Source organism: Haliaeetus albicilla, chromosome 17 (genome assembly GCF_947461875.1).
Source record: "Haliaeetus albicilla chromosome 17, bHalAlb1.1, whole genome shotgun sequence".
NCBI lineage: Eukaryota > Metazoa > Chordata > Aves > Accipitriformes > Accipitridae > Haliaeetus > Haliaeetus albicilla.
Window position 1 is genome coordinate 18,180,814 of NC_091499.1, and position 22,017 is coordinate 18,202,830.

The 22,017-nt window shown below is 34.2% G+C and overlaps 1 protein-coding gene across 4 annotated transcripts in view; it reads left to right on the forward strand.

Annotated features, from left to right (window-relative positions):
* Positions 1-22,017, forward strand: part of GRIK2 (glutamate ionotropic receptor kainate type subunit 2) — a 421,417-nt gene that overhangs the window by 198,054 nt on the left and 201,346 nt on the right. For 3 of the 4 annotated variants that reach the window (XM_069804941.1, XM_069804945.1, XM_069804943.1), the window contains exons 7-8: positions 16,287-16,430; positions 17,776-17,883. In XM_069804941.1, the coding sequence (XP_069661042.1) occupies positions 16,287-16,430; positions 17,776-17,883 (252 nt within the window). The remainder of the gene's footprint in view (positions 1-16,286; positions 16,431-17,775; positions 17,884-22,017) is intronic. The other variant, XM_069804944.1, reaches the window with a different exon arrangement.

The following is a 22,017-nucleotide window of genomic DNA, read 5'->3' on the forward strand; positions in this document are numbered from 1 at the left end:
GAAGATGATAAATTGTTAACCCGATTGAATTTACTTCTGTTTAGGATTCTTTGCAAAACAATCAGTTTCACTAACACCATAACATTAGGCATCTAGGTTAAATATGATCCTTTGTGATTTTAATTTTGGAGCACTATATTTTGAGTTTGTTCGATTCCTGGGGGGCATACAAAGCCTATATTTACTTACTGTAATTTTTCCATACCTGATCAATAATCACTTCCACTTAGTTTTAGAAACAGGACTGGTGTATTGCTTTATATTATTAATAAGAGATACTTCCAAATATAGCCTTCTTTCAAATTTTTAGAGTTTTGTCACAGTGTAGCCACACAGCTGAATATTTTCTGAGCAGGTGTATCTCTTGGGATAGGTATTTTGAGAAAATTTCAGCTAAATCAGATTAGCCAGTTCTGGGTAGAGAAGTAGGGCAGAAATGTTACATTTCTAGCATTAAAGGGTTTTTTTGTTGTTGTTTTGGGGTTGGTTTTTTTTCAACCTTTCCCTAGAAAAGTACAAGCATTCCCTATGTTAAAGTAGAAGCTTGGAATTTTGTGGAAAGCAACAATTAATTTTATGTTGCCTCCACAAGTTTGAAGCTTTTTGCTGCTTCTGATAAAAACACACTTTTGTAATCCTTATGGAGCAGGATCCTGATCTGCCCTAGCTGTACTGGTCTTCATATGTGTATCTATGGGATCCTGTAGAAAATACATTCTGTGGTTGTATAAATTAAAACTTGCATGTGCACAAGAGAGGTAAAGATTACATCCTCACAGCCATTATTTTCTATGTAGTAAACTTTGATTTTGTAAAGATTTTTCTTTTTCTTTTTCTTTTTTTTTACATATATATCTACATGTATTACAAAAACATGTAGAGTGCATTTTATTTTTAGGGAGGTGTTTTCCCATAGAAATGTCTGTATGGTCTTCTGTGTATAACAGACAGAACAAATTGTTTCCCTGTAACTATCCAAAGCACCAGTTAGACTTAATACCCCATTAAAATAATTCCTTTAAAATATCAACATACAGTATAGAGCCATAAATTATGAAAGTATCTTCATAAACTCTTATCAAAATCCATCTTTTGATAATAATTAGATTTAATTTTCAAATTTTAAGTTGTCTCTTGATAAAACTCCTCTTATCACACTATTTGGCAGTCTTTGGAAGAAGCCAAGAGATAAGAAAAACTAAGGTAGTGTGCTTATGGCCTTGTAAAGAAACCTGACATTGCTTTGAATTCTGCTATACCTACATTCTGTTTTTTCAGTACAATATGATGGTGCTTTGGACTAATTTAGACAAGTGAGGGCGTATGAGACTGGCTTAGTACAAGTGAGGATGCCTCTAAAGGATAGGGCATTGTGTAGTGCTGAGATAGTTAAACTTGGAAACAACTTCAGGATCAGAATGCACAAAAATGAGCTGAGTGATAACAACAAACTGAAAACTTGTACACTTTATTAATACTAATTTTTGATCATCTTTTCTTGGAAGATGTAAGAAGGAATAGAATTCTGTGACATTTTCTTACAGGTGAAGATGAAAACTTATACTTTTATGCTCTTTGTAGAAAAAGGATAACATGAATGATCTTCTTGCTGTTCTCTCTTAAAACTCTCAGAAACCATATAGAAGTGTTAAAGAAAGTCTAAAGACCTGGAATAATTGATGAGGCTTATCACTTTTGTACCTATTTATATTTCCTTCTAGTTTATCTGTCAAAGGCCATTTGGCTAGTAGAGCTGTTTGTGAGTATGAATGAGAAAACTAGAAATCCTTGTGGTACTGAGGTTTAAAGCACCATGTACTTTTATATTTTCTCTGTTTTCTTCCTCTCCTCCCTTGTTTCTTCCCTGTGCAGTCTGCAATTTCAGATATGGAGAACCTTCTGAAATATAAGGGATTAACATCTCTAAAAATAAGATGAATATTATGAAATTTATATTTTTTACATCTTGCTAAAGCATAGTTAAGAGGTATGTGTACACGTCAAGAAAAATAAATCCTCCTCAGATTAGTCAGAGATATGCAAAAAAATTATTAAAACTTCTGCCTCAACTTGGACCCATTTTTATTTTAAAATGTATGTTTAGATTTAGTGCAGAAATTTGACTGTTATCCTGACAGATGGAGTCCTGATGGAGTATTGAAAAAGCTGGAAGTATATTAAGTTTTGAATTCCTATTTTTGTTTTAGTAATTCTGATAATTATATACTATCAGTTGGCTTTATGGTATAAATATCCTTTGAAAGTCAACTATATTTAGAGATAGTTCCAAAATTCCCAGAAAGGGTCACTAGGTGAATTTGGATTTTGTATATTGCTGCAAATTTTATTGGACATACCAAGGTTCATATATACTTCCAAAAAAAAAATCTGATTATTATGAAGATTGTGGTTGGTTCTTATATTCACCAAAACAGCATCTACGTCTAACATGATGGCAAAATTATTTTGAGTTGTTCTTATTAGTAAGCTTGTATTTCTTCTAGCACTGAATTACTACAAGCAACTTCTAGGTTTTGAAAATTTCATAGACATAAAAACCACCCATATAATTTTTCTTTATCCTTACTTTTGTCTATCCTTATTTCGTTTATACTTTGAACTTTTCTGTGCTTTGCTATTTAAGGATTTCAAAGTAGCTAAAACTTCAGTTAAGCTTTCAGTATCAAGGTACCTCTCAGCATTAGCCATTGAGGTTCCCATTAGAAGTTATTCAGCTTTTTCTGGAACATCACAATTTGAAGCTGTACTTAAATTAGATGAATTTTCGTGGGCTAATATATTAGAATAATAGGCAGTCTAAGATGGCTGGTTTTATGAGGGCACTTTTAGAAGATAACCTGGAAAAGTAGTGTCACAAATCAGAACACAGCTTTTCAATCATTGAATAAATTGACTTAGTGTAAGCAGATTTTAATCAAAACAAAATATGTCTAATGCAAATATATCTGAATGTATTTAATTCTGTGTCTGCTCTGATGGTGAAGCTGGAGTCAACAATTTTTGAGAATCCAATTCTTAGAACTACCATCATAACATAAAAAGTTTATTCTGAAAGCAAATGCTAATTAATGGAGAACTTTATCGAAACAAAAAGCAATTATACAGTGAAATGCAGTTGATGGAGACCCAATTGCAAAGAAGAGAAAATGTAATGTTACAAGGTCAGTTTGCTTTTCTGTAATCTGTCTAGGCTATGAACTTCATATAACATATAAGTTGATTAAAGATTATACAAAAATGACAGAAACCAATGAAGAATCTAAAAATGGGTATGCTTCCAAAACTAAAAAAGCAAACCAAAACCCATAAAATATCTACTTTCTAAATCTAAACAAAAGATTGTTTTTCTAAATCACAGGCCAGTGGTCTCTTTTCCTTTGGGTATTATTGATTTTAAGGATGTGTTAATTCAAAAGCAAAAAATTTCCCTATTTAGAACAGAGCTATAGGACATAATTTAATAAAGGAATTATAGAAGACTGACATAAAGCAGAATTCTCTTTTGAAACATATAGTCATTTATGGGCTAGTTATGTTTTACACTGCTTAACAATTTGTTTTCTCCTGCAGACATGAACCTTGCAAGGCTGCACATGTAATCATGTTTTTTGCTGAAGATATTAAAATCCGTGTCATTAATTCTTTCTAAGGGGAAAGAAATGTAAATGGAGCTTGGTGAAAGCAGGAGAAAGCAATTTATTATGAAGACTCAGAACTGTTTTGTCTCTGCCTTTCAAAGTCATCAATAAACATTTATTTTTGTCATTTTATTTAAAATTTGAAGGTGTGAAAACTCTGAAATCCTCATTGTGAAACTTTTACAGGATAAAAAAATAGACTATGTAGAGATTCATTCTTCAGAATGCTTTTTTCCCCTCAATTTTTCATCAGATTTGTGTTTAATTTCTGGACTATTCTAACTTTATGCCTCTCGTTTGTGTTCTCATGTGTACTTTATTGCTGCACGTGAGTACAAAGGTGTTCAGTGTGTATGCTGAGTAGGATCTTTCTGTAATTACTTGTGAATTGCTAATGCGGAGGGACTTTTCCTGTGGTGTGTTAAGTCTTCAATACTGAGCTAATATAATAGTAGTGGCAGCTCTTTATTATGGATGTGGTTGATGGAGTTGCAGTGATCACAGTTATATCGATTTTGAGCAGGAGAACAGATGAAAGGAAATAGACTACCAAAGACCAAATAATGACCCATTCATTGTTCCTGGTAATTAGGTTTTTGCTATCTGTCCTTAAGGTATATAAAATAGCGCGTTGGGGTTTTTTATTGCAAAAAATATTATAGTATGTACCATAATTTCTAAAGTTCAAAAGAAAGGTTGAGAAAGTATTTCAGAATAACTTTTCACCTAGAAATTTTACTTTTGTTTTTAAGGTTATATAGAAACATAACATCTTAACACCTCATTCCTAACTGTGTATTATAAGCACAGTTCTGCAAGTGCTTATGCAGTCAGATGGCATTTGCTAGTGCAGGCAGTACACTGAAAGTCATTTGCTTCTTGGATTAGTAGAGTTTATGACATGATGGGACATTACAGGGTCGTATGAAATCACACTTCATGTGGTCTTGTTAGCCAGAAAGTTGAAAATGGGAGAAAATAAATTTCTAAAAAATATCATTATGGAACTATTTTTTTTGGCCTTTATTTTTTTTCATACAGTTATCAGTGTTTATTCTAGGTAAATGTAGATGACTGTATAGGCTGAGTGATTTATACTGGGAGCTTCTTCCTCTTTCTATGATTGGAAAGAAGTAAACCACCCTGAACAGTTGTACAGTGTCAGATAGCCTGTCCAATAAATGGTTAATTTAAAAATAAGTGAAAATGGGAATTTGATCAGAAAATTTAGGAAATCAATGACAGCTTAACCTTACATCAGAATAGCAAACCTTGGGTAGAGAGGCTGGCTTTGAAACCAGACTGTCATCCAATCCAATTTAAACATTGAAGCAAGAGATACATTTCTAGATATTCTCAGACTTTTTCTACTTATTCCCTGAAATTTTTCCTCATGCTTAAGATTTAAGCTTTTTCTCCACAATAATGACAAGGTGTCCTTGTCAGAAAACATAATTCAACATTTTCCTATGCACTTCATGGTGTATTCTAAATTTTTAGCACTTTATTTGTTAAAATGAAATTAAGATCCTGAATCAAAGGTCAAGCAGATAAGAGAAATACTGCTGCTGTTACTTCAGATAAACCTGTGTTAAAGCTACTTGCAAACTACTTCTCCTGTGTTAATTGCTGGCAAAACTTCAAGTTGTCTGAAAATTTCACCTCCAGTAAGTTCAAATCAAGCTGCAATAAGTGGCTACACGCCTGACTAATTTTCAGATACTTTGAGCTTTTTAGCACCATAAATATTCTATCAAATTACATGATTATCTGAGATTATTTTGTGAGAAGAAAAAAGTTCTACTTCTTCAGACTTTTATACCAGGAAATATGTTTTTATTCTATCAGTAAAGAAATGCATATTTTTTCCTATTTAATGACAATGTAATGGCAAGAAATGTGGCAACAGCATCACTATCCTTTAGAGTGCTTTTCCTGTTCTTTTGTTCTCTTGACATTTCCTCAAAATTTGTAATTGTTTCATGTTCCACTTTGCCATTTCTCTGAGAACTGGAGATCAAACTATGAGGCATTGAGGCAAAAGAGGAAAATCTTTTCTTTTTTCTTTCTGTGTAAGACAAAATTACACCTTTCCAAAAAAATTACCTGGCCAGTTCTACTTTTTATGTATTAAAAAAAAAAAAAAATTGTTTGTTAACTTTAAGGCCTTTTTCAATAATGTAAGAAATAATTTGCTTTGTTCTGATGTTAAAACAAGTATTTTGATGAGGAGGAAAATAATTTGCATCTGTTTTGTCTCTACTTAAAATCACATACACATCTTGGTAAACAAATACCCTATTCAAAATTCACTAGGCAACTAAACATTAAAAAATAATCTAAGCAGCTGTGCCTAATGTGATGATTATTTAGCTGAAATACTCCCATATTTTGGAAAAAAGCGTTTATGCTAACAAGTTCTTTGATTTTTAAAAAAGTTAGATGAACATTGTTTATAGGTTTCTGATGCTCCTATCTTTTTCCCCGTTGGAATGCATTTTTGGGGGTGACACCCCCCCCCCCCCGTTTGCTTAATTGTACCCCAGGGTGGAGTTGAGAATGTGTCAAGAAGTAAGAAACCACCAGCTTTAATAAGCATACAATGCAATTTAACAGTTCATAAAACAGTAAAATTTAATCCCAGGCTGAGAGATTTAATAAATCTCACTCAGCAAAATGGTTTTGTGGGATGTGTTAGCAAGTGAGAATTAAGTGAAATGATTTCAGGGGCAATATATTTTATTACCCGACAAAGGGAGGAACTAGTTTTGCAAGCCGTTTCTTCTTAATTTCATTCACTCCTTATAATTGCCTTGAGTAGGAGAGCTTTCTGTGAGGAGTAGTAGTATGTTGGGCCCCTGGAATTTGTGTGCATGCTACTACATTTGTCAGGCATCATCTAACTGAAATATCTTCTGTTGGTGGTCTTGTGCATCAGCTCTTTTAATGATTGTTAAAGATTTTTAAATCTAATACAACTTGAGACTGTCTGTGAGATAAAATGACTCCTATTAATTTTTTTCGTTTTGTCATTTTTGCATCCATGCTTGTTTTTGTGTGCTCTTTAGCTTTCCTTTCTTCCCTGGTTTCTGTTTCCCTGAATGGTTGTTCTCAGTCTTTGTTTTCATAGGCTACAGAAATGATGTTCTTTCAGTCCCTTTTCTAATACTTCTGCCAGTTAGAGGATTCCTAATTCTGCTTTATTCTTCCAGACATTTGTTACATCCCTGTGAAATAGTATGCTGACTTGTATCACCTGCTTATGTCCTACTTGTGTAAATGTTAACATATCATTCAACTGTCAATAAAATTTTTTTTAAAAGTTTATTTCTTCCAATACTTTTATTCCTGTAGCCTCCTATGACAAACTCCTTAACACTGCTCAAAGTCCAAGTGTTCCCACAGCTATCTTACTTAATGCTACACTAATATCCTTGTTACTATGAATTGCTGAAAGGACTTTTCTTCCATTATTACTGCCCAGACTGTGTTCAAACTGTGATATGAGTTTCTATGGTGTGCATATCCCATAGAGATATGGGATACCCAAGAGAATGTTTTAGTGAGCTTGGCTAGATTTGTTATATTTTGGACTAAGTGCTTTTTTGTTCCCTTATTGCCTTGAAATCATTCTTAACCTGAAGTAGGCTAAGATAATATAAAAGCATTTATTTGCTTTTATGCTTTCCAATACAGTTGGAAATATTTAAGAAAAGATAAGACATACGTGCTCTACTTACATAAGGTTAACTTGGAAAGGTTTTTCTGTCTGCCCAGCTGTTTTGCTGTATTGGTTTGCTGTAGACTTTCTTTAACACAGAGCTGGAATTTCTATACACCTTATGTCTTGGGTCACATTCATTAGAGAGAACTGTTTCTTGATACGGAATGGCATGGGGCAATTTTGCTTTTACAGCTAATCTCTCATCTAATTCTTCCTGAATGTCCTGAAGGACCTTTTCTCCTGAATCTAATTTACAATGTGAAGTGTAAACCTCATTATTGAAAGCTGTGATTCACCAAGCTATATATTCATAACTGTATAGAATAAAAAAAGGAGGGGGGTATGTATATGATACTTATTATTTACTTTTGGGTGAGGACATGTATGATGGCAATCACTTTGTGGTTGTAAAATGAGTATGGCATGGCATGATACACCCTTCTGTCTTTTTTATGATTTTGCTGCAACGCAAAACTGTATTTAAAAAAAAAAATGTATATTTTCATCTCATAGTGGGTAAAGGAGTAGTAAAGACTAAACTTAAATCTATATTTACTTTGATATTCAAATTTTTCTGCAATATATGTATACAGAGAAAGATACTATATTCTTGTGCCTCTTACAGATCTGTGTGGTTCCAACTAGTTCATATTATTGAACATACTTGTGTTATGAATATTTCCTTTGGACTGTTCTTTAGGCTTTATTGTTCTTGATGTATATTTTGTTTTGTGATTAAACATAAACTCTTTTATTCTTGTGTCTCTTCAGTCTAAACTTCTGACTTTCATCCTTGTGGTAAATTCAACCTATCCTATCTTTTGTTACGCATATGACTGGAACCTTGTGGAAGTTCCTAAACATGATCATTCTTCATTTTATTTTTATAACAACTTATTTTAGAAAATTATCTCTCATGTATGTATATAAAAGCCATAGAAAAAAATGTAAAATTTTAGGAACTGCTTTTCAAACACTGACTGGAAGCCATGAAATATATGTCTGTCCTATTAACCACAAACTGTAATTGCCACAAATAAAATAAAAGTAGATAGATCCATGGAGTTTTGTAATTCTCCTAGTACCCTTTCTGAGAAATCATTTCTGAAAATGGGAAGATATTCCAGATTATAGTTATTAAAATAATAGCATACAGGCCATGAATAGTTAGATGCTTTCTCTTTGTCTTCTTATCAGACCATGGTTTGCTTAACATTAGAACTGAAAAAGTTAAAGAAAAATTACTTTCTTCAATATTAATCTCTTGTTCTGGACCTTCTTAGAAAATCACTTTGTAATGCAGATTTGAAACTACCAGTAGTTTGGAGGTAGCTGACAAGGATATGTGGTGAATCAAGCTTCAAGTAGGGTAATGTTAGCACTATTGGCACCACACTGTATGAGAATTTGGAGAAAAAAGTTCTTATGTTACCAGTTATTCTGTTTTGTGGGTTAAAATCACATTTTCCTGACGTAATTCAAGGTCTGGCCCTTAAAATTTTCTGACCAGGCAATAGTAGAATCTATAATAAAGAAACTACAGAATTTTACAAGTAAATCTTAGCTTATTTTTATATGTATACTATCAGTTTCTGTAGTTCATATCCAGTAATATTTAAAGTCAACTTTTGTCATTTTCTGTCAAACAGGATGGCTTTTAAGGAAAGTAGTAGTGTTAGTAATGAGAGCTCTTCTGCACTGTAGGTGGTCACCTCTTCCTGACTTCTGAGTGTTGTTAGACTTTTCTCAAATCTTTATTCTTATCTATTTTTCCTGAGTTGTTTAAAAGAAAGGAAGCAAAATCAGCTTCTATGATACAATAGGTGGTGGGGAGTTCGGTAGAACAAAAAAAGTGTTTTGTTTGTTTATGAAATATGCCATTTATTCAAGGTTTTGTAATCAATAATTATGTATTGTGTGTTAAGTTATCAGTAAGGATAACTAAGAGAAAAATAAGTAATTATCAAAGGAGAAGTACTGCTTAGCAGGCTAAGGAGATTCATTATGGGACATTTTTGAGGGCTTTGAAATGAATAAGTATGCCATTGTAAATCCTTATTGTGCAGTGCATCCTAAATAATGTTATTTCTCCATAAAAAGGTTGTGGTGGGGAGGGAGAAAATTTGACTATGCTGTCCTGTTCATTGTACCTCCAGTATCTACTACCTGCTCAGGCTGTTAGAGCAAAGAAACAGAGCTGCTTTTCTTACCCTCCTAATTGTAATACATCATTCTGTCCCTCATAAAGCTGACTAAAAATAGTCTGGATATATTGGGAGTTGGAAAAAAAAACCCAAACAAACAGAAAACCAACAAAACAACAACCTGACTTTGCATCCAGTGTTCTATCCAAGGCATTACTGTTGTGTAAGAAACGAAATACAATTTATAAGGGCCAGTGGAAAATTCAGTCCTTCTGGAACATGCCCTGCCTTGTGTACTTACACTCCTTTTGCCCAATGGGAAAGTAACATTCTCATTATGTTCTAAACCCGTGCAAGGACTGGTACCATAAATACAAGTTCATTGAGAGAATCTTGTTGCAGTGTGAAATGAGCATGTTAACACTTTGTTAAACCAGTGACCACAGTCAGTCTGAACTAGGTTTACTTCAGAAGATAATATGTTCTGAGATGGCTGTGTAGCTAATGGAAATTCAGGCAGTAACAAATGATATTATATGATGAAATAAGTTTCAGAATGGAGTAAAGACTCCATATGAATTGCTTTTAACATGTTCACACATTTTCAAGGACTTTGTTAAAAAAAATGTGGAAAGTGTTCTTTGACTTCTATGCATTTATGTGGATACTTTTTTCGTGGTCACCTAGGAAACATGCAGATATACATTTGTGAGCATTTGCATTCAGTTTCATTTCATTTTTGATGCAGCTAATGAAGTCACACTTGAAAAGAATTTAAGCCGCGTTTTAATTAATGCACAAAATTTTTCAGAATACATTAGTTACCATCAGACACTAGGCAAAACTATCTGAACAGTTTTGCCTTTTAATTGTGATTGGACTTATTTCACAAGGGCAAAGTTTGACTGACTAGAGATAGGGAGACAGATTATCTTGAAGAAGATAATGAGCTGCATATGAAAAATATAAGCTATACTGCTTAATGGAATAGTACTTATTAAGGTGATATGCAGGTAAAGATAGCATAGGAACTCAAAAGTAGAAAAGTGTATGCATGCTTTACTAATCAGTGGAAAAAGCTTGGCTCATGTAATGCACTATTTCAAGTGAACTGTACAGTGTCCTCTCTTGACATTTTTAGTGAGTTAATTCAGTTTAACACAGAACTGACTAGAGAATCAGAATACTACAATTCAAGATTATTATTTTTTTTACTTCAGTTTTGTTTTGCATGGAGCATTTTGTTTGTTAAATAACTGTTTAAAAAAAATAATTTTAGCAAAATATTTATCTTTGCATAAAAATCTAGATATATTTAATTTATTATGTATTTGTAACCTGACACTAATGACAGTAATGACTGGTAAATGCAGATTCAGATCTCCACCTTGTGACAGGACAGGGCCCATCAACTGAGTTATAGAATATGGCACTATTGCATTTTCTTTCTCATTTGCTTTGTCTTTGATGAAGAAATAGATTTTGACAACATCTTTTCTGAATCAAATATTTAAAATTTTTATTGTGGAAAATTCAGTCTTGTTAGACTGTCTAGAGAGTTTCAAGTTGCATTACGGAAGAGTTGTATCAGAATTTAATTCTGAGACAAATTTTTATTCCTTCTTTGGCACACATAAAAGCTTTCACTTTTTTTACCCCTTCCTTTTCCTTCTTTCAGAGTTAAAGGGACATTAATTTGCTTTTACTGGACATGACTTGAATGAATAAAGCTAAGGTCAGACACAAAATACAGATCACTAAACAAGTATGTATCATAGTTGCAAGGAGGTCATCTTTAATAATATCTTACACGTAACCATAAAAGCATTTTGCAAATGGTTGAGCAGTCTAATCCTCATAAAGGTAATCTTTATATTGTTAGGGAGATATTTAGTTAGCTAGCTAAACCTTTTTTTTTTTTTTTAATTTTTAAACTCTTGTTTGTCCCTCTTCTTTGACTCCTTTTCTGTGGAAAAATTTCCCCACAGTCACTGAAAAAATTGGCAAAGAGGGCAATTATGAGATCTTGTGTGTCACAGATTTGGAAATACAAGAATATTCTGACCTTGGGAAAATAAACTACTAATATTCAAATAACTCATTCTTGTCTGGGATCCACACTGGATGAAATACAAAACAACAAAAAAGTAAATTTATTAAGCTTCTCTTTTCCATTGACTTATTTCATATGTCACTCAATGTAGAAAATTTCTTGGTTTTGAGTACTTCACAAAGCACCTTTTAGATAGAAGATCATATTTCTTCATAGACTTTTATTAGTAAGAAATTTAATTAAGGGGAAAACCAATAACATTAGTTTAATTTAACATTTAATTGAAAACCTGAGGGTTTTCTCCTGCTTTCAAGATGTTGTTAATCATCTGTATTTGAGTAATTGAAAGTTCTTCCACATCATGCCTATGTAACAGTTCCATTTTTTTTAATTGTAGATTATAGAGGACTACAATTTGTTATAGTAAAAGCCGAAATATGTTTTTTTTCTGTTTGAGAAGTGTACTATTTCTGATATAGCTCATGAAGAAACAGAATTAGCCTAGCAATCCTTCATCTTAAATTAATGTTAAACTTGATTGCATGATAAAAATCATATTTTCTAAAAATAAAGCACATATTTTTTTCAATTTAGAGCTAATTTTGGAGCACTGAGATATGAACCAGAGAGGTATGGTTTATTGGTACATGAAATTCTCATATAGTTTGGAGGTAAATGGAAATGTCATACAAAAACATTGCTGTGCAAATAAGGTGCACACAGAAGTCATGATTCGATGTCATTAAATGTGGAATCTGCAAATTTTTTTAACCCTTAATAGTTAATTAGGCACAGGTATTCCAAAAGCAATTAGCACATTTGTTGAGTCAGATATCAAAAGGCATTGATGAACTCTTATGTACTGTAAGTCTGAAGATGGTTATGAAGACCATGATTCCTGTGTTCTCTTAGGCTTGCTTGGATTTTATCTGTCAGCATGAGCCCTTTCTCTCGCTTTTTTTTTGGGGGGGAAGGTTTTAAGATAGAGACCTGGATCTAAGGTTGCAGCTGTAGTCCGTGAACAGCCCATTTGGTTTCAGGATTTTCAGCTGATTCTTGTCTAACCTACCAGCCATGCTGAAGGTCACTAAAAATCATACCTTTTTTATGTCATAAGAAGGGCAGAAAAACTTGGTAGAGAAATAGCTTGTCAGTCCCACTACACAGGGAATATTTCTTCCTGGCTGAGACCCAGGCTATAGGGGGTTTCTTCTGCATCAGCTTCACCCATATAGGTTAGAAACCAGTAAAAACCACTACCCTGCCAACCTCCTGCCCCAGCTCCAAGCCCTCAAAACTCAAACCCTCCCTACAATACTGATTAACCAGGACAAGCAAGCGTGTGCCGAAAATCACAGTATATATCTGCTAGAGCTTTTCATGTGCCTTTGACATCTTTGGGTGCAGCTGGGGACAGAGAAGAAAAAGACCATCTTTTACCCTGAGGAGGCCTGGGGAGAAATAATAGACTCTTTCTCTAATAATGGAGAGGTCTCTTTTTCTACCTTCTTTATACTGAGTCTAGCTTCACCAGGGCCCTTTCACAGTGAGATTAGAGTATTGCATGCAATTTGTTAGACAGTATTTAGCAAGTAATTTAGCAAGACTCAAAAGTGATTATACAGAAACACATGTAAAAAATAGAGGCAAACACAACACCCACAGTAAGACAGGAGGTAAAGGAATAATAGAACAGTATTGAGAAGAAATGTGTAGTATCCAACTGAGTTTGGGATAAAAATCAAACACAGATTGGTGCTTTTTATTTGAGATATGTTGTAACTGAAATCACATCTCTGATTAAGCTGTTGCTTCTGAGTGCTAACAGCTTTCTTGTTACTTGACAGTCAGCTGAAAAACAGACTTGTGGTCACAGACATCTGTCACCTGACATCTTAATCACCTAACTCAATCTCATTCTATTTTAATTTGATGAAAAATTTTTGTAGCTTCTGTAGTTGTAGTAATTTATTTCATTTGTAGTTGTAGAAATACATATGACAGTTTCATGAGCAGTATTTTAGATGAGTTTATCTGTATCCAAACAAGTAATCACAAATACTAAGTAGGATTCTGAAACCAAAAAACCCCACAACCCCTGGTTCAGAAACTGTACCAAGATACATTTGTGAAATACAACATAATTCTTAAAAGTTTTATACAAGTTTAACTAAAACAGTACTAATATCATTTTTCAAAATTCAAGAACCATTGCTTCTCCTGAAGTTTCTACCTCTTCTTCCTTCCAGACTGCTAATGTCTGTTTAGATAAAATAAAGAATCCTAAAAATTTAATTAGGGACATTTTCTCCCTCGTCCCCAAACAGTCTTTTGCTGAAACCTGCAGTACTTCGTGTACCACAAACCATAGTTCCAAAGGTGTGATTTAAGGAAGAGAAAGTGGTATGGACAAAGGGCAGCAAGACATAAAGCTTAGCAAGCCTAATGAATGAGGGTGGAGAGCGAGGCCAACAGCTATCAATTCCTGCTGTCTCTCAGAGGAAAGGTAAAGTGACCAGCCAAGAGGAGAGCCCAACCTGCAATTCAAGTATATACTTTATATCTTTTCCTGAGTTCTGTGCTGTTTATTTCTCTTGTAGTAAAATCAGTGATTGCACCCAGTGGGATGAGTGCAATATTGAATCACTAAACCAATATATTTTTGAGTATATAGTTCTATCTGTCTTTATTCAGTACAAACACTTAAGCCTACATTTAACTTTAACCTTCCTATACAAGGTGGATTGTGGGATCTCATCCTATGTAAGTATGGGTTTTATCTTGTAGCATCTAAAAATCAAATAGGGCACTCAACTTTTAGCCAGTGATTAGTTTGTTGTGTGCATTTAAAAGAAATGCATTCTGATTCAGATTTATCTCCAGTGAAGCCATATTCATCAGTCAAATAGGAAGAATATTATCAGAATTTGAATTACTTCTAAAACTGCAATAGCTTTTTTTAATGCTTTCGCTGGAGTTGACTGCCTTGTCATCCTACAGATTTCCAGCTCAGTGGCTTATAGAATTTGACAGAAAGCCATGTTGCTCTGCATATGGCATAATGTCCATTTGATTCCTGCTGATAAGTCTTATCAGTTCTGTATCCAAATTTATATCTAATTAATCAGTTAATGCTGGTTTTAAACTTCTGGTTGCTTCTTCATGGGCTGCTTTCACTAAAGTCTCACAGCAATTTCAATTTTCCTTCATTGGTGCAAGGACTACAGTTCTAGAAGTAAAGCTGATTAAAAAAAAGAAGTTTGCATTTCTAAGCCAGATTAATGTGTTGTACTTATTGTGTAGTGTATTTTATAAACTGTTGTCTAGACTCCAACTACTGCCAAATACTGCTTCTAGAATATTAAGCTTTGTATGATGCTTACTCAGCATGTCATTCCAACTCTTTGGTGTTTCGCTGCCTCTTTGTCAAATATCAGCTTGCCTTAAAAGCACTTTAATGCCCTGAAGATAATGAACAATTTGGCAGCAAAAATATTTTCTGACTGATTTGGAGCCCCTGCATAAACTACTTGGCGTCTGAGATCATTGAAACCTATTACCCTGGCTATTTTAAAATTAGGATTTATTTCTGTTTAAATTTTGAAATCTCTCCTTGGGAGAGCCATTTAAATGTAAACGCATATTTTCCTCTTTAACAGTAGCTTATGGGCTATAATGGTAGAACATTTTTGCATTTTTATGTTTAGTTTTATTGTAAAGAGCCTTGGGATGCATTTGCATGAAAGGCACTATATAAGCTCATTTTGTATTGCATTGTATTGTATTGTGACAAGTGCAATAATCTCCAGGTTTCCTATCCATTAAGGAACTAATTTCACAGCTCACTAATTATGTGAATGAGAAGGGGAAATAGGTCCTTTTTCTCTAAGGTATGCTGAGCAGATGGCATAGCATTCATTTCCACCAGCTGAATCTAAGGTCCTCTCTTGCTTTTGGTTCCAAGGCTTGCCTCTGTTTATCAAATAGAACAGGAGAGAGATGTCAGTTTCTTGTACAGCATGACAGTGGGTACTGAGAGGCTGTCTCTGTCCTTTGCTAATACAACATTATTCAGCACATACCAGATCTAAACAGCCTACTTATTTATGATGGGACATGAAAACCATTAAAATGAATGTGCATTTTAATGCAATTCTAATTTACCTCTGATTTATAGAAGATACTGGTTAGATCTGTCCTAGGGTTTAAACTGATACCCATAAAAAAGTTGTTCATGAATCAATTGAGTACCTTTGGGACTGTATCTAGTCTGTAATTTCAAAACAGAAAAACATTATTTCCTTAGCCTGTGCACATTCCTTCATAGCTATGGTTTTGCTCCCTTGCTAATCTTTTCTGGTTTTTTTTGCCTCACTCATGAAAATAACTGACTTGAATCAAACATGCAAACAGTGATTTATTTATATAGCCCCCTAATGCATTGATACCAGTGTTCTCCTGTGACCCTGAAAAGTTGGTATTTGGGCCCTTATTTCAGCATTAAAAGAATAGCCAAGACTGAAGGTCCTGACACATCTTATGTAGGACTTGGCAATAAGGCTGCATTTTACAGTGCTACACAAGCAATCAGATAATTTTCTCCCTTTAACATAACGAGCAGTGCTAATTTTGTGTTTCATTCTCTCACTGCTGGGCTGTCACATTTTTGTTTTGTGTTCATGGTTCTGATCTCCTTCTAATTTCAGACGGATGCAGCACTAATGTATGATGCTGTTCATGTGGTGTCAGTGGCTGTCCAGCAGTTCCCACAGATGACTGTCAGTTCACTACAGTGTAATCGCCACAAACCGTGGCGCTTTGGGACCCGCTTTATGAGTCTTATTAAGGAGGTAAGTCACTAATAAAGTGTCCTGCTTCATTGCTTTCCTTTCTCCCAACTCTGATTTTCTTTTGTTACCACTCTACTTGACTCTTGCCTTTTTTTTTTCAGTAGATGGGAATCTCTCAGCTTGTTATGCATAAAGAGTTCATCAGGCAAGGGCAGCGTTTTTATTTGAAAACAGGTTTTACTGAGGTATTAGCTGGAACAAAGAAACACTGCATTCTAAATAAAACTTCTGTTTGTAGGTAATTGTGGGTGGAGTGTGTGTGGAGCATTTGTGGCATAAAAACCCAAACCCCTGAAACCCCAAACCATAGACTGACTATGAAAAATTCAGCAACTAAATACTAGCATAAGTTCAAAGGGGCCAAGAATGAAGTTTACTCCCTGGTTTTAATCTTCTTCTTTTTTTTTTTTTTTTCTTTTTTTTTTCTTTTTTTTTTTTTTCTTTTTTTTCTTTTTTTTTCTTTTTTTTGCTATGGTGAATTAATATATGTGGCCTTGGTCTCCTAGTATGCTGTTTAGATACTGATACATAGTGATTAGATACTGATACGTAGTGATTTAAAGTAAAGCTGGGATATTTAAGGTCTTAAAGGTGAACACTGTAGAGTATTCAAGTCTCTTGTACTGTAAGTAACTCCTAATATGGTATTTCTCATTCTAGCTATGCACAATACTATGATAAAGAGAACTATTTGCAATGGATTATAATCCTGTTTTTAATTTTAGTTCCTTTTAGGATGATAATTTTGTTTTCCACATTCCCTCCTCTACTTTAGGTTAGTTTTAGAAGTAGGTAGACTTTAAGTTATAAAAAAATGAGGATATTGCAGTTTACTAAAAGTCAGGAATCAACTCTGGAAGACTGGCTCAGTGACCTCAATTTTTGCTGTCTCAGTGTGGTTTCAGGGTACTCTGCATCTTGCAAAAGTAAGCCTTTATTTGAATGAAATTTCCTGACAGAAGAATGAAATCCAGCGTTAATGAAATAGATTGAGGCTTGGGGCTTGGGTTGGGGGGGACATGTAGGGAAGCAGAAGGGGAAATGCATGCATGAATGATGGAGGAATGAAAACAAACCAGCCTTTCATCTCATTTAGTAAGAATAGTCTATTGGCTAACATGGAAAGTTGTTTAAAAAATTGTCAGTGAAGACTGAAGAAAGGTTGATTTAATTAGCAAAAAGTGAATACAAAATATTAAAAAAAAAAAAGTAACCACAAGGTAAATTGTTTAGATAGAATGAATAATTAATGTTCCCATTTTTGCAGAAGTAAAATTTCTTCTTTTTGGGAAAAAAAGAAGGAAGAGGTTTTTATTTATAGAAATTGTTTTTTCTTTTTCCATAGGCCCACTGGGAAGGCCTCACAGGCAGGATAACTTTCAACAAAACCAATGGCTTAAGGACAGATTTTGATTTAGATGTTATCAGCCTCAAGGAAGAAGGTCTTGAAAAGGTGTGTAAGATGTTTACCTCCAGAGTAATGGGAAACAAACCAAAACCGCACCCCCTAAAAACAGTAGCATTTTCAGTAACATTTCATGTGTTACATAAAACAATATACCTGTTCTCAACTTGATATCTTGTTTAAGTCTTCTAGTAAAAGCTGTTATCTTGATGTTGGACAGTTAGTGGCCTCTTAACTGTGTGCTTCTAGCCACATTCTTAGATTCAAGAGGACTGGGGAAGAGTGAATAGCTGGACCTGGAGTTATGCATTAATATATTTGTCTTCAATCGATGTGGAGTTTAGTTTTAGTTGTGATTCCAATCCCATTGCCTATACTCATGTGTGAACCTGTGGGTATGTGTATTTGTATTTTCTTTACATCTTACTAATTCAGGAAGAATTACCTCAAACAGAATTAAATAAAATAGCTTCATTTTGGCATTTTTCTGCGTTTCAAGAGGGTACTTTGATCCTTTTCTTGGAATACAATGTTTCTATCTGTAAGTGCTACTTAAAATTAAGAATGGGTAGCCTGGGGAGTGAAAGACCAAAGAATTGAAAAGTGCACTTTCTATGTAGCCTAATATTGTCTATATTCGAACTAAAGGCCTTGGGAAGCACATACAGGTATTTGGCCTGCCTACGTGACACCAAGATGATCTGAAATCAGATCATCTTCCCTCTCTTCTCCAGCCGCCTTGCCATGGAGAGGCAATGCAGGAGGCTGTAGTGTCTCACACTGTTGTGGTCAGCAGACAAAGGTTTTGCAATTTGCATCTGCATTGTAGTTTGTATTTAGCTGCGGTGTTCATTGTTCTGTAAGCACTATGTTTTCCTTCATTTTCAGATAAAGTTTTATCAGCTATTGCCCCAAGGTGATATTGTGTCGACAAATAAAAAGAGAATTTAAGGGAAGGCACTATGCTGCAGAGTTGCATTTACTTTCTTCTATAAATCATTGAATGAAGAAGCTCACATAAACAGCATATTTCTCCAAAACTTTTCCTCCCAATACTAGTTTTGGAATATTAATGTTCTCTTACTAGGAAGTTAAAAAGTTCAGAATCCATGAGCTTGCTTTGAAACACTTACATAGGTAATAACATTTTTTAAAATGTCCAGTGGCAAACCTATAATTGAAGGACTAAAATGTATTTTAAAACATTTGACAGTGCACTGATAGTAAAGAGTCTTCCCATAAGGTATTCCATGAAAGGGAGCTCTGGAAACTTAAGGGAAAAAAAAAAAGTATATAGTAGTGATGAGATTTGAAAAACAAATTAGCTTTGTGTACAAGGAGAATAGGTGCAATGCAACTTGTTTTCCTTACTGGAAACAGAAATGGAAGAATTGATGACATGAGAATAGCTAAAGAAGTCACTAGTGGCTGAAGAGTCTGCATGTAAGTGATAACTGTTGAAAATGAGGAAAGGAAGTCTCTGTAATCTAGGATGGCTTTAAGAACATTGGGTGGCATTTGAGAACCATCAAGCAACATGAGTTTTCTGGAAAATAAAATCTCAGCTGACAATATATTAGGAGATATGTACTCCACTGAAAATATAGAAGTAAAACAAAAAGGTCTATAGAGATTAGAAATGTGGGAAGAAAATAAAATTCAACAGGAAATACAGTACTCTAAAACACATAATAGAAAAAGGAACTGGGGAAACAGTAATTGTGAAAGATATGTAAGAGACAACAACAGAAATAGTTGTAGAAGGATATGGATTTTTAAAAACAACCAGCAAATGCTTGAGCTGTGTATACAGAAGTTCACAGAAAAGGAAGATACTTTTACTGCCTTCATAGCTCATTTTGGCCATGTGATAAAGGGATGTGATAATACTAGTTTTTCACCAAAATGTGCTGACAATCTTTGGAAAGAGCAGTAAGAATTAATTACCATGTATTAGAAAAGTTTAGGAGTTAGGAAAGTGTTAGCAAAGAATGATGAGGAATGCTACACAGATTCAAAGATACATGTGAGCAAAACCAGAACAGTTTCTGTAGGGTGTAGTGATATGAAGTTAGGAAAAAGAAAATTAAGGTGTATGCACATGAGATTGAATTTTTTAGTAAATATTTAGAATGCATAGGGTATTTCACTGAGAAAGAGAAACAATGGTGACAACGAAATGGGTTTCTTTGAAGAAAACTTGGTTATTCTGAAAGAATACAAACCTGTTCTTCTTGAATCCAGGGTGAGTCATTAAACTCTGGAGCAGGACACTTCCTAGTAGAGAGAGTATGTTTTAGCCAGTCCTTTTATTTAAAAGAGCTGTCTCAAAGTTGTTTTTTTTTTTCCCCCACAAGATTGTCTTCTGTTAAAGCTATGATGAATCCCTCTCCCTTCTCTCAGTCCCCTCCCTCCACGCATTCATTCCATCTCTCTACATCACACTCTTTCCATCCTGCTTTCTGCTACTCTCTCCTCCTCTCCTTTCCCTCTTCCCCTGCTGCTTCCTTCCTCTCTCCCTTCCCCTCCTCCCTGTCTGTTTCCCTTTCCCCCTCCCTGTCCATTTCCCTTTCCAACTAATCCCCATGCACTTGTCCCTCTTCATCTCTTTGCTCTTTCCATCCCCTTCTCTTTTTATTTCTTCTTTCGGGAGCCTTTCCCCATCTTTGTCCTTATCTTGTATGTTCCTAATGTTCTTCCCAAACCACCATCTTGTCAAGTCTCTCTGTCTATGTAGTTAGAGTTCCTGAACAGTTTTGCTTTATTTATTTGTTTGTTTGTTTATTAATTCATTTTGTGGGATGAGAGAAGATGGGGAGATGGGAATTATATGTGCCATATTATGTGTGTTGTGTTTCCATACTGTAAATAGCTATTATTTCATCTAACCTCCTTACAAATATGGGGGAATGATTTCTTATGTGAAGGACAACAGTTCAACCCAACAATTTCACCTGTAATCTCTAATACTTTTGTCACAAAATGAGATATCTTGAGAAGAAAAATGTTCTTGGAGGGAAGAGAAAAGAGTTATTATGAAGTATTTCTAGAAGACCTATTTTAGGGGGATTTTGCAAAAAAATGTCCTGGATGAATTGCCTGGTTAGTATAATGACAAGTGACCCAAATCATGTATTTTAAGTACAATGACTGCTGAAGTCAGTGACAACAGAAAAAATTGCTCATTGATTTAAAAAAGATTCAGATTTTACATAAGATACCTGTTCCTGAAACTCTTGAATGAGAGGTGATAATCAAGCATCAATCAATAAGAAGTATGCATTTCCAAATAAAAAGTCGTGTCTGACAAAAATGATAGCTTCTTGTAAGATGAAAATGACAAATTAATAGGCAATTGGAGTGCTGCTAATGTAATGTACAACAAAATTTGCTGACAGTCACTCTGGACACACTGAAACTATTTATGGTTAAGCACAGTGAAAATCCCCAACTATGGCAATCCAGTATAATAAGCAAATTATCATTTAAATTACAATCAATCAGTATTTACACTGAAGTTGCATTGTGAGGAAAATTATTTTATACTTAAGGGCGAAAAAACCCCCCTGAATTTAATACCACTTTTGATATGAAAATTTGTCACTGAAGAAGAATCACATTTCTTGAATAGAGACGTTAACAACTGGCTTGAAATCTTGCTCGGGAACCTACACACAGGATGAATATAAATGACACAAAATGAGCTGTAATTCATTGTCCAGCATATCAATGTAAGATCTTGTTTTATTTAGTATCTTTATTAATGACCTGGGAAAAAAAAGCAAGTGGCATAAACAGAGGGTTTTGTAAAAGTTAGAGAAAAAAAATTGAGATAACAGATCTAGGGAAGCCAGAAGTATTGGTATTAACAAGATATTTGGCAAAGAAGGCAAGCATATTAATATTTCTGAAGAAAGCAAAATAAATGAAGCAATTTGCAAATGGGAAATACATAAATAGGAAGAAATACTATTACACTGGAGCATAAATGATTATTTTCTTGATGTAATCACCACTGTTACTAACTACTCTACAAATTATAATGAAGAAAAGACAGTAAACTGTAGACACATTTGACAATCCTTTGAGGGTTGAATATGGCTCTGATTTTGGCTGCATAGTTAGACAGTTGTTACCACTGCAGAAGGGCAATGATCCTTCCTAATACAGTGCTTCTGGCAC